At 54.1% G+C, this 10,582-nt stretch overlaps 2 protein-coding genes across 2 annotated transcripts; both read left to right on the forward strand.

Moving 5' to 3' along the window:
* The first annotated feature begins 607 nt into the window (after window positions 1-607).
* On the forward strand, window positions 608-2,006 carry Eid2 (EP300 interacting inhibitor of differentiation 2). Its single transcript, XM_021662231.2, has one exon. The coding sequence runs from the start codon at window positions 675-677 to the stop codon at window positions 1,296-1,298; it is 624 nt and encodes a 207-aa protein (XP_021517906.1). The 5' UTR covers window positions 608-674; the 3' UTR covers window positions 1,299-2,006.
* A 507-nt stretch (window positions 2,007-2,513) lies between these two features.
* Eid2b (EP300 interacting inhibitor of differentiation 2B) lies at window positions 2,514-9,576 on the forward strand. The gene has a single exon (XM_060366539.1). The coding sequence runs from the start codon at window positions 7,907-7,909 to the stop codon at window positions 8,360-8,362; it is 456 nt and encodes a 151-aa protein (XP_060222522.1). The 5' UTR covers window positions 2,514-7,906; the 3' UTR covers window positions 8,363-9,576.
* Window positions 9,577-10,582: the final 1,006 nt, after the last annotated feature.

The raw sequence follows: 10,582 nt of genomic DNA on the forward strand, positions 1-10,582 counted from the left end.
AAGCTTACTTCAAGCCCCTCCAGACCCTGCCAGATACGGCAGTTCTGCTGAGATTCTCTAACCTTCAACCGCTGAGCCATCCTGTTGGCCTTTATTGTTGAGCTGTAAGTCCACCTGGTTCCGTTTCCCCTGACTGATGAGTGATAGTACTATAGCAGGTTAGTTAGCTGCGCAGGCACGGCGGGGCACGCCTGTCGTCCCTGGAAGACTCGGGAAGAGGCCGGGAGATGGAGAGTTCAAGGTCATCCTTGGCAGCTCCCAGCACGCAGGGTTCCCAGAACTCCAGTTCCAGAGTTCCCAGCACCTTCTTCTGGCTTCCTACAGACACACGGGCAAAAGCAACCAAACAAAACGCGGAGGACTAACTTAAGAACGAAAATTAAACTTAGGTAGGAAGGCAAAACGGAACCCTACCCTCCCACCGAAGGGGCGCGACGGCGCCTCCGACCGCTCGGGGGCAGCCTCGAGGCTCGCCAGCCCGCGCCCGGAGGGGGCGCATGCGCACGGGCCCTCGGCGGCGCCGCGGGAGCCACGCCTGCGCAGACGGCGGCGGCCGCGACGCCCGCCCGTGCGCAGCGCGCTCGCCGCCGCGCCCTCGCGTGCTCGGCCCCGCGCCTCGCCGTCCCGCCGCTCCCCGGTCCCCGCGAGCCGCCGCGCCGAGCCTGCGCTCCGACATGTCCCAGCTGCCCGCAGCCAGCGGCGTCCCGCGGACGGGCGCGGCGAGCGGCGGCCGCGGGCTCCCGCAGGCCGGGGCGGGCGGCGGGCGGCGTGCGCTCCCGGGCCCGGCGCGACCCGAGGAGAGCCGGGGCGGCCCGATGGCGGCGGCGGCGGCGGCCCCGGCCCGCGGCGGCCGGGCGGCGGCCCGCGGCGGCCCCGCGGCGGCGGCGGCGTCCCGGGAGGCCCGCATGGCGGAGGTGGCCCGGCTGCTGGGCGAGCCGCTGGAGGAGGAGGCCCCCGAGGGCAGGCCCCGCTCCCGCGCCGGCGGCCTGGCCGCGCTGCCCTACCTGCGCCTCCGCCACCCGCTCAGCGTCCTGGGCATCAACTACCAGCAGTTCCTGCGCCACTACCTGGAGAACTACCCGATCGCCCCGGGCCGCATCCAGGAGCTGGAGGAGCGCCGCCGGCGCTTCGTGGAGGCCTGCCGGGCCCGGGAGGCGGCCTTCGACGTGGAGTACCTGCGCAACCCGCAGAGGGTGGATTTTGACATTCTGACCTTTACCATAGCCCTGACCGCGTCGGAGGTGATCAACCCTCTGATAGAAGAACTGGGGTGCGACAGGTTCATCCAGCGAGAGTGAGGGGCCGCCGGGGGCCGGGCGCGGCGCGAAGGCCTCCCTCCGAGGCAAGCCCCGTCCCGCAGCCTGGTGTCCAGACGCAGCCTGGTGTCCAGACGTCGGAAGGGCCCCGAGAGTGGAGCGGCGCGGCCTTGGCTGGGGGACGAGGCGACCGACGATTGGGGGGTGGAAACGTCGACCTCGGTGAGGCTCCTGCAACGTGTAGGTTTCCTGTGTCACGGAAGACGTCTGCCCGCGTGGCTCCGTCGATAAGCAAAGGGTGGCTCTGTAAAACCTCAAGGCTTGAGGGGAGTTTTCCTGAAGGAGGGTCAGCGTGAAGAGCTAACACTGACCAGGACGAAGTGTACTCCAGACCTTGACCTTGTCAGAACATGCCTTCTCTTCATGCCGGGGTCAGCGCGAGTGTAAGACTGATTTCGTGTTTCCGAGACATTGCGAATGGCAAGCAGCATAAATATTGTAATATTGTACATAGTGTGTGATACATTGTGTCTTCAGACATGCCAGATGGGAACAAACGGAATCTGTGTTCCATTTTTCAGACTTTTTTTTTTTTTTTTTAGTAACACTCATCTGTTCACAGTTCCCAAGAATATAAAGGACTGAGCGTCCCCTGTGCCTCCCTCCCGGTGCCGGCGCTAAGGCAGCCGCCGACGCCGTTTCCTTCCTCGTTTCACTATGTATACACAATACATATTTATTTCTTTGCAAGGCTGACATGTTTTGGTTTGCAGAGTGTGACTTCCGTAAGAAAACGCCTTGAGGAATCTGGCCGAGCAGTGAGCTTACTCCCAGAGAGCTGCATTTCTCTGCGTCCTGGGTTACGCTGTGATGGACCGGGAGGGTCGGCTAGTTCCCATCGTTTTCTCCCGGCTTCCTCTGCTAGGCTGTCTGCTGTGCGCAGCGCCTGGCCCGAGTGGGGATGTGCTCTGCCTCAGTTCTGAACGTGTCTTTCATGTCTCCCTCCCCAAGCTGGGATAAGTCGTACACGTGATGGTGTTACAGGTTTTTTGTTTTGCTTTGTAAAAAATGATGGTGCGTCTTACTAGCTCCTCAGCTTTTTTGTTCTTGGTAATATCTGAAGTCTGATTTCGAGAAGTAACAATCCTGGCCAAAGGCTTGCTTTTGTAACTTTGTAGCTACAGCTAATTTGCCTCTTTAAGCTCCCACCAGTGGTTGATAAATGGATATTTTCTGACTGCTTAGCAGCCTGACAGTAGGAAAAAAGGTGTATCAGTTTTTATTTATTTTTATTTTATGTACATTAGTGTTCCACTGCATGTATGTCTGTGTGAGGATGTCAGATTCCCTGCAGTGGGTACTGGGAATTGAATGCAAGTCCTCTGGAAGAGCAGTCAGTGCCCTTAACTGCTGAGCCATCCCTCCCAGCCCCCAAGCTGTATCAGTTTTAAGGTTTTCATTGTAAGTTATCTTTTCATTTAAGAATGAAAAGAGGGCTCAAAATATATGTCAGTGATAGCACACTACTTGACTAAATCCCCCAGTGAGAGGCTGGGGTGTGGCTCAGTGGTAGAGCCCCTGCCTAGAATCCCCCAGTGAGGGGCTGGGGTGTGGCTCAGTGGTAGAGCATCTGCCTGGAATCCCCCAGTGAGGGACTGGGGATGTAGCTCAGTGGCAGAGACCCTGCCTAGAATCCCCCAGTGAGGGGCTGGGGTGTGGCCCAGTGGTAGAGCCCCTGCCTAGAATGTACAAGCCTCTGGGTCTGACCCCCAGCACCACAAAATTCTAATTCCTTTCCTTTCTCATGACTGTCCAGTTTCTGTGTGTGTGTGGTGTGTGTGTGTATGTTGAAACGGTTTCTCTGTGTAGCCCTGGCTGTCCTGTAGACCAGGCTGGCCTGGAACTCATGAGATCTGCTGCCTCTGCCTCCTGGGTGCTGGGTTAAAGATGTGGCCACCACTGCCCTGCTGACTGTCCACACTTACCATTTCTCCCCTTAAGTTTTTACTGACTGCAGTAGTTGCCAATGTATTAGTGACAGTAGGCATGACATTGGTTTGTGATATGAGTGACAAATATATTTTTCTAGTTATTCGCCAGGCTTTTCCCATAGATTTTTTTTATCCCTGATGTGGGTTCAGGGCATCAAATTCAGGTCGCCAGGCTTGTGTCAACTCACCTGCCTAGATTTTTTTTTGTTTTTGTTTTTCCTAAATTGTGCAAGATTTTGAATCCCAAGGTTTTGTTGGTGTCTGTGAGAGGGATTTCTTTGTTTATATTGAACCATCTGGGATTTATTTAGCAGTGTGGAGTAAGATCCCACTGTGCGTACAGCAAAGGAGAGCCATGCTGAGCCCACTCAGTGTTTTCTCATAGTCTTTCTGGTTTTTCTGCTCACTTTACTTGGGGGAGGGGTTGAGAAACAGGCTCTCTGTGTAGCCCTGGCTATCCTGGAACTTTCCCTGTAGATCAGGCTATCCTCAAACCCAGAGATCTGCCTGCCTCTGCCTTCCAAGTGCTGGAAATATGGGTGTGAGTTACCACACCTGGCATCGTTACTGTCTTCAGACAAAGAGTTTAGTTAGAATCACATAGTACTCGGGATAACTGCTATCTTTAAAATACAGAGTCTTTTCCTTTTATTGTATGTGCATTGGTATTTAGCCTGCATGTTTGTCTGTGTGAGGGTGTCAGGTGTTGGAGTTACAGACATTTGTCAGCTGCCATGTGGGTGCTGGGACTTGAACCCAGGGTCCTCTTGAGGAGCAGTCGGTGCCCTTAACCACTGAGCCATCTCTCCAGCCCTTGAGGTTTTATTTAGCTCTACTGGGTCTGAGCTGTTCCTCTTATGTATGCGTGCTGTGTGTTTGCAGTGCCTCTGAAGGCCAGAAGAGGGCACTGGATCCTTTGGAACTGGAGTTGTGAAGGGTTTTGAGCCGCCGTGGAGGGCTAGAAGCTAAACCCAGGCCTTTGCAGGAGCAACAAGGGCCCTGAGCCTCTGAGCCATCCCTCCAGCCACTGAATCTTTCTTTTGAGGTGTGTTTTGTCACGGTTCATTTAAGGCAGAATCTTACTTTTAACTCCTGCTGCCCTGAGACTAAGGGTGACTCTTCCACATGCTGAGACTGCAGGTGAGCAGCCTCTCCTGTGGAACAGGGAACTTCCAGCAGGGTAGCTGCGGTGGTGCTTTCGCCTGCAATCCAGGAGAGACAGGCCTGCTCTACAGAGCCGGTTTCAGGATAGCCAGTGCTACAAAGAACCCCTGCCTCAAAGGAAAAGATAGACAGATAGATAAAAATTTTAAGAAATAAATAAAGCTTTACTTTACCCCACCCCACCCTTAGACAGGGTTTTTCTGTGTAGCCCTGGCTGTCCTCAAACTCACAGAGATCCGCCTGCCTCTGCCTCCTGAGTGCTGGGATTAAAGGTGTGCGCCCCCACACAGTTTTCATGTTTTTTAAAGACTTCCTAAACCAGGTTGTGGTGGTTTATGCCTGTAAGCCTAGAATATGGGAGGATGAGGCAGGAGGATCACCGGAAGTTTGAGGTCATCTCAAAAACTGGAAATTAGGGCTGGGGAAATTAGAAATTAGGGCAGCGTATAATTAATATTGTTAAATGGATTTCCCTAAAATTGTCTTTCACAGGTCTAGTCATTTATTCCTAGGTTGTGTTTTATTTTATTTTGTGACGGGGTTTCTCTGTGTAGCCCTTACTCTCTATTGGACTCACTCTGTAGACCAGGCTGGCCTGGAAATTTGCCTGCCTCTGCTGGGGCTGCAGGCATGTGCCACAATGCTGGGTTATTTCTAGATATTTTATCTTTTGTCTGCGTGTGTGTCTGTGCACTTACATGCCAGCAGCTCAAGAAGGCCAGAGGGGGCACCTGCTCCCCTGGAGCTGGAGTTACAGATGGCTGCAAGCTGTCCTGTGGGTGCTGGGAATCGAACCTGGGTCCTGTGGAGCCATCTGAGCATCTCTCCAGCCAGTATTTTATCTTCTATAAAGATATTCCTATTATATATTCTGAAAACTTCTTTATCACTTCAAAAATGTTAGTTGCTGCTCATTTTTGAGGAAGCCTGTCAGTACACTCAATTACACTACTGTTTGTAGTTGTTCAAATGATTCTTGTCTGTGATGTCGAGCATATGTGTTTCTGTGTGTGCTGTACAAACACACGTGAGATACCTAGAAGCCTGGAGGACGTCAGGCGACCTCCATCACTTGCCCTGAGGTGGTCTCCCACTGAACCTAGAGCTGGCGGCCTCCTGTGCCTGCCTCTCAGCAGTGGGCTGTGGACACGTGTGGCCTTGCTCAGCTTCTTACGTGGAAGCTGAAATCCGATGTCAGGCCCTCTGGTTGCACAGTGTGACGGCCAGTGTTTGTTGTCACCCTGACTTACCTGGAGAGAGGGGCCTCAGCTGAGGAGTCACCTCTAGCATCCTGGCCTTTGAGTTAGTCCATCAGGCGTTCTCTTCCTTGCTAGCTGAGGCAGTGAGGCCCAGCCCACTGCGGGCAGTGCCGCCGCCAGGAAAAGTGGCTGGATGAGCCAGAAGAGAAGACCGGTGGACAGTCCCACCATGGCCTCTGCTTCAGTCCCTGCCCTGACGCCCCTCCAAGATGGGCTGTGACCTTTACAAATGGAAAGAAACCCTTTCTTCTCCCAGTTTCCATCAGTGTTTTACAGCAGCAACAGCACAGTAGAGCATACAAGTGCTCTCAGCCCTGAGACACGTCTCCGGCCCTCTGACTTCTCTTTTTTTAATATTTATTTTTATTTTATGCTCATGGATGTTTTGCCTGCATATGTCAGTGTGAGGGTGTCAGATCCACTGTAACAGTTATGAGCTGCCATGTGGGTGCTGGGAACCGAACCCAGCTCCTCTGAAAGAGCAGCCAGTGCTCTAACCACTGAGCCGTCTCTCCAGCCCACCCCTGGCTTCTCATTATCGGCTCCTTGGTTGCTGCATTCTGTATAATGTGGGGAGTGATGGTGATTTGTGAAGATTCTTCCCATAGTTCAGTCTCTGGAGGGATTAATTAAGAGTAATTAAGAGCCTGGTTGCCCTTGCAGAGGACCCAGGTTCAGTTCCCGGCACCTGCGTGGCCCGCCACAGTCACAGACGTTTATGATGCCAGGTCTAGGGGACCCAACGCCCTATTCTGGCCTGCACAAGCATCAGGCATGCATGCATGCATGCAGCGAAACACTCATCCACACAGACCCGTGTGGGGCTGGAGAGCTGGCTCGGCCGTCGGGAGCATGTGCTGCTCAGCTATGAGGAGTTTGGACCCCAGCACCGCCTGTAACTCCAGCTCCAGGGATCCAGCCTCTGGCCTCCACGCTCGCTCACTCCGTGTACACACACACATTCACACACAGACACAAGCACATGCAAATGAGAGATGACATCTGTTTTTCTAAAAAGAAAGATGGTTGAATCTTGTCAAAGGCCTCTTCAGGCTTTACACATGGTGGACATGGTACACGCCTGTAATCTCAGCACGGGGAGGCCGAGACGATGCTAATCAGAGGCCAATTTGAGCTTTGTAGCAAGACTCAGAGTCTCTGAAAGTGCTCCTAGATTCCACCAGATTCACCACGGTGGAATGTGAAGTCATGGTGACAATATTCAGCATGATCTTTATAGGTTTTCAAATTTACTAACAAGCTTCTGTGTGCGTGACACATCTCAGTATCTGCAGCCTTGATGGGACCAGGGTGGCCTTGAATCCAGAGTTCCTCCTGCCTCAGCCTCCAGTGCTGATTGAGTCCAGAGCATGACCACTGAGCTACACTGTGCCGGTGTGCGCCTGCCATTGCATAGGGTCAGTAGGCAATTTGCAGGAGTGGTTTCCTTTCACCTTTACCTACTGAAGCCTCTCCCTGGGCCCCTCACCCTATTTTTATTTTTATTTTTTTTACTTTGAGACAGGGTCTTAGTTGCCGGCACTAGCCTTGAACTCTGTAGCCCAAGCTATCCTTGAACTTTGCTTTCTTGCCCCAGGCACCTAAGTAGCTGGGGTTCCTACGTGTGTTGGGGACAGCATTGGCCAATTGGTAACTTGTGGACTCTGGATTCATCAAAGGCACAAGAGGGTAGCTGTAAGCTGATTCAGTGACCGCTGCATTTCAGACATTGGATGCAGATGGCTCTTACTTCTCTAGTGAGACAGGCTTTCACATAGCGCGGGGTGGCCTCGAACTTGTTTGCTTTTCGAGACAGGGTTTCTCTGTGTAGCCCTGGCTGTCCTGGAACTCACACTCTGTAGACCAGGCTGGCCTTGAAGTCACAGAGATCCACCTGCCTCTGCCTCCAAGTGCTGAGATTAATGGCGTGCGCCACCACCGGCAATTCCAGCTTTCCGGAGGCCAAAGCAGGCAGACCTGTGTGTGAGTTCCAGCCAGCCAAGGGTGCACAGGGAGACGCTGTGCGACCCAGCCGCCGCTGCGCTCCGAGCGGGTCGCGGCCACGGCGGGAGCGGCGCACGCACCGCTAGGGGGCGGCAGAGGCCCGCGCGCGCCCTCGGGTTCCCGGCGCGCCGAGGCCCGCGCGTGCGCACAGCTTCGCGCAGCCGCCGGAGCCGGTTGCGAGCGCTTCTCCGGGGAGCGCTCTCCGGTGACCTAACGGGATCCACGATCGGCGATGTCCGAGCCGCCCGGAGAGAGCTGGGTCCCCCACCTGAGCCCCGTGAACGGCGTCGGCGACGTCCTGCAGGCGCGGGTGGGCGGAGGCAGTGGGGGCCCCGAGGCCCCGGCAGGCCCGCTGGCCGGAGCCGCTCGGCCCTGGGCGCGGGCCCCGGGCCCGGCGCCCCCGCGGCTCCCCGGCGTGCCGGGCCTGATGGCGATGCCGCACATGCACGCGCCGCTCCGCCTCCTGGAGCTTCACGAGCAGCGGATGTTCCAGCACTACCTGCACACCAACCCCCTGATCCCCACCAGGCTGCTCCGGGACATCGAGGAGCGCCGCCGGCTCTTCGTGGAGGGCTGCAAGGCCCGGGAGGCAGCCTTCGACGCCAACCCCCCGCAGATGGACTCGGACGCGCGCGCCTTCACTCTGGCGCTCTCCGCCTCCGACGGCGGAGGCCCCACCGCCCACTGAGCGGGACCCTAAACCGCTGACCCCCCACCCCGGAGGGAGGGGGCTGGAGGCCAGCCTGGGCTACAGCAGACTCTGTCTTTAAAAAATAAAAATAAAGAATGGTGGCCAGGAAGTCAGGTGACTCTTAGGCTCAAGGGCAGATGTCTGGGCAAATGTCCTGAGGTGGGAAATCCAGAATACAGCTACGGACGGGCAGGGTGAAATGATGCAGGCCCAGGAAGGGACGGACACTCGGGGCTCGAAGCTGGCCGGCCAAGTGGACCCTTCCGACTTCCACCTTGTGCCGGGTAGCAATCATTCCCCCCCCTGCATTTGTGGAAACTGAAGGCTGCTTCACTGTGAAGGACAATGGTTTTGCAAAGATGAAGTCTAAGAATTGCCAGTGGGGGGAAATAGAAGTCGACTGGGATGCGAGAGGAACCCAGAAGACGCAGTTGTCAGATACCGCTGCTTCGGGGTTTTCAGGAGACGACGTGGACAGCTCAGCACTGAGGCTCATCTCGTGGCCGGCCGTGCCGTTAATTCTTGTGTTTGCTGTTCTGTAGCTGTAAATATTCAGATAGGGAAACGTCATGTGTGTGTTGTGAGATGCATATTTTTCAAGACTTGTGCAGTCGTATCCATGTGGGAGTAGATCTGAGTTGGTGTTTAGATGATGGGTGTGCAGTCAACAGGACTCAAAACTAGCAAAAGATGCTAGGGGAAGTTAAACTTCTCTCTCCGCCAAACTGAAAACAGATATCCGCAGTGATTTGCGCTGGGGTGGGGAGGTTGGGTGGTTTTCCCTAGGGTTTTCAAAACCGTTTTGTAATGCATTTACAGATTGATCCCAATCTAGTTATCCCCAGTCCTGGGTGCTGAGAAAGGAACCCAGAGCCTTACTCACTGGAGTACTGCCAGCTGGACAGCTACATTCCCAGTCCTTTTGAATCAAGGTCGGGCTAGGGACATGGCTCTGTGGCCAAAGGTGTTTGTGGCTAAGCCTTATTAACGGATTTGACGGCCAGCCGGTTGAGAGGAGTTCACAGCCGTTTCCCTGAGCACACACTCCTGTGCGCACACACATGCGATGGAAAAGCCAACCAACAGTCTAGCTGGTATCTACATCTTGGGTTTTTATATTTTAAGGTTATATTGAAAGTGATTCTACATTTTTGTAATGACTACTATTTAAGGCTGTATCCTAACATTTAATGAATGAGTCATCTTCTGGACATCTGGATTTTAGCCAATGTTTTGTTTTAAATGTTTGTGTGTGTGCGTGTGAGCCTGCATGCATACGTGTGTGCCACATCAATGCAAGAGGCCGAGGAGGCCAGAAGAGGGTGTTGAGTCCTCAGAACTAGTTACAGGCAACTGTGAGCCCCGGGGGGGTTCTGGGAACTGAGCCCACTTCACCGCGTCATTGGAAACAAGGCCTGTCTGTGTAGTGCTGCCTGGCCTACAACCCGCTATGTGGGTAGACCAGGCTGGTCTTGAACTCACAGAGATCCTCTTGCCTGTGCCTCTTGCCTAGCTTTGCTGTGTTTGTGGGGTTGTTGTTTTGTTTTTTGGTTGATTGGTTTGTTTGTTTTTGTTTAGTTTGGGCTTCTTGGTTTTGAGGTGGGGTTTCATGGCTCTGAGGCTGATCGTGAGCTTCTTGCTGATCTGCCTCCCCGGGACAATGAGCATGTGTCCCTGTCCCTGGCATTGCTTTTATAATGCTCTGTGCTTTTGTGTGTTTGCTGTTTCCATAGAGATGGACGAATGAATGGAATGCTATCTGAGTCAGTGGAAGCAGTTAAAGGCAGAAGTGGTGGTGTTTTCATGGGTATTCCCAGCCTCTCTGGGCCTCAGTCCACTTCCATTCACCCAGGAACTCTTTTGCCTCTTCACAACCCAGCCTAATCCTTCAGACTCGGCTTCGGGAAAAACTAACAGTAAAAACGCACTTGGCGCTGTGAACTGAAATTACATTTCTCTACAAGGGGGGACTGTTTTCAGTGCTTAAGGGCCATTTAGTGTTCTTCTCCTGTGACCTCCTGTCCATAGCCTTTATTTGCCAGATCTACATGTAAGTCACCGAAGAGTGAGTCCTAGATTCGTACAATGGCACACGCCTGTAATGAAGACACTTGGGAGGCTAAGACAATAGGCCCAGAGTTTAGGCCAGGTGTGGTGGTGCACATCTTTAATCTCTGCACTCAGGACACAGCAGCAAAGAGGTCTCTGAATCTGCAG

Source organism: Meriones unguiculatus, chromosome 14, assembly GCF_030254825.1.
Source record: "Meriones unguiculatus strain TT.TT164.6M chromosome 14, Bangor_MerUng_6.1, whole genome shotgun sequence".
Classification (NCBI taxonomy): domain Eukaryota; kingdom Metazoa; phylum Chordata; class Mammalia; order Rodentia; family Muridae; genus Meriones; species Meriones unguiculatus.

Coding starts and splice junctions, on each gene's coding strand:
- Eid2 (XM_021662231.2), top strand. CDS start 675: ATGTCCCAGCTGCCCGCAGCCAGCGGCGTCCCGCGGACGGGCGCGGCG.
- Eid2b (XM_060366539.1), top strand. CDS start 7,907: ATGTCCGAGCCGCCCGGAGAGAGCTGGGTCCCCCACCTGAGCCCCGTG.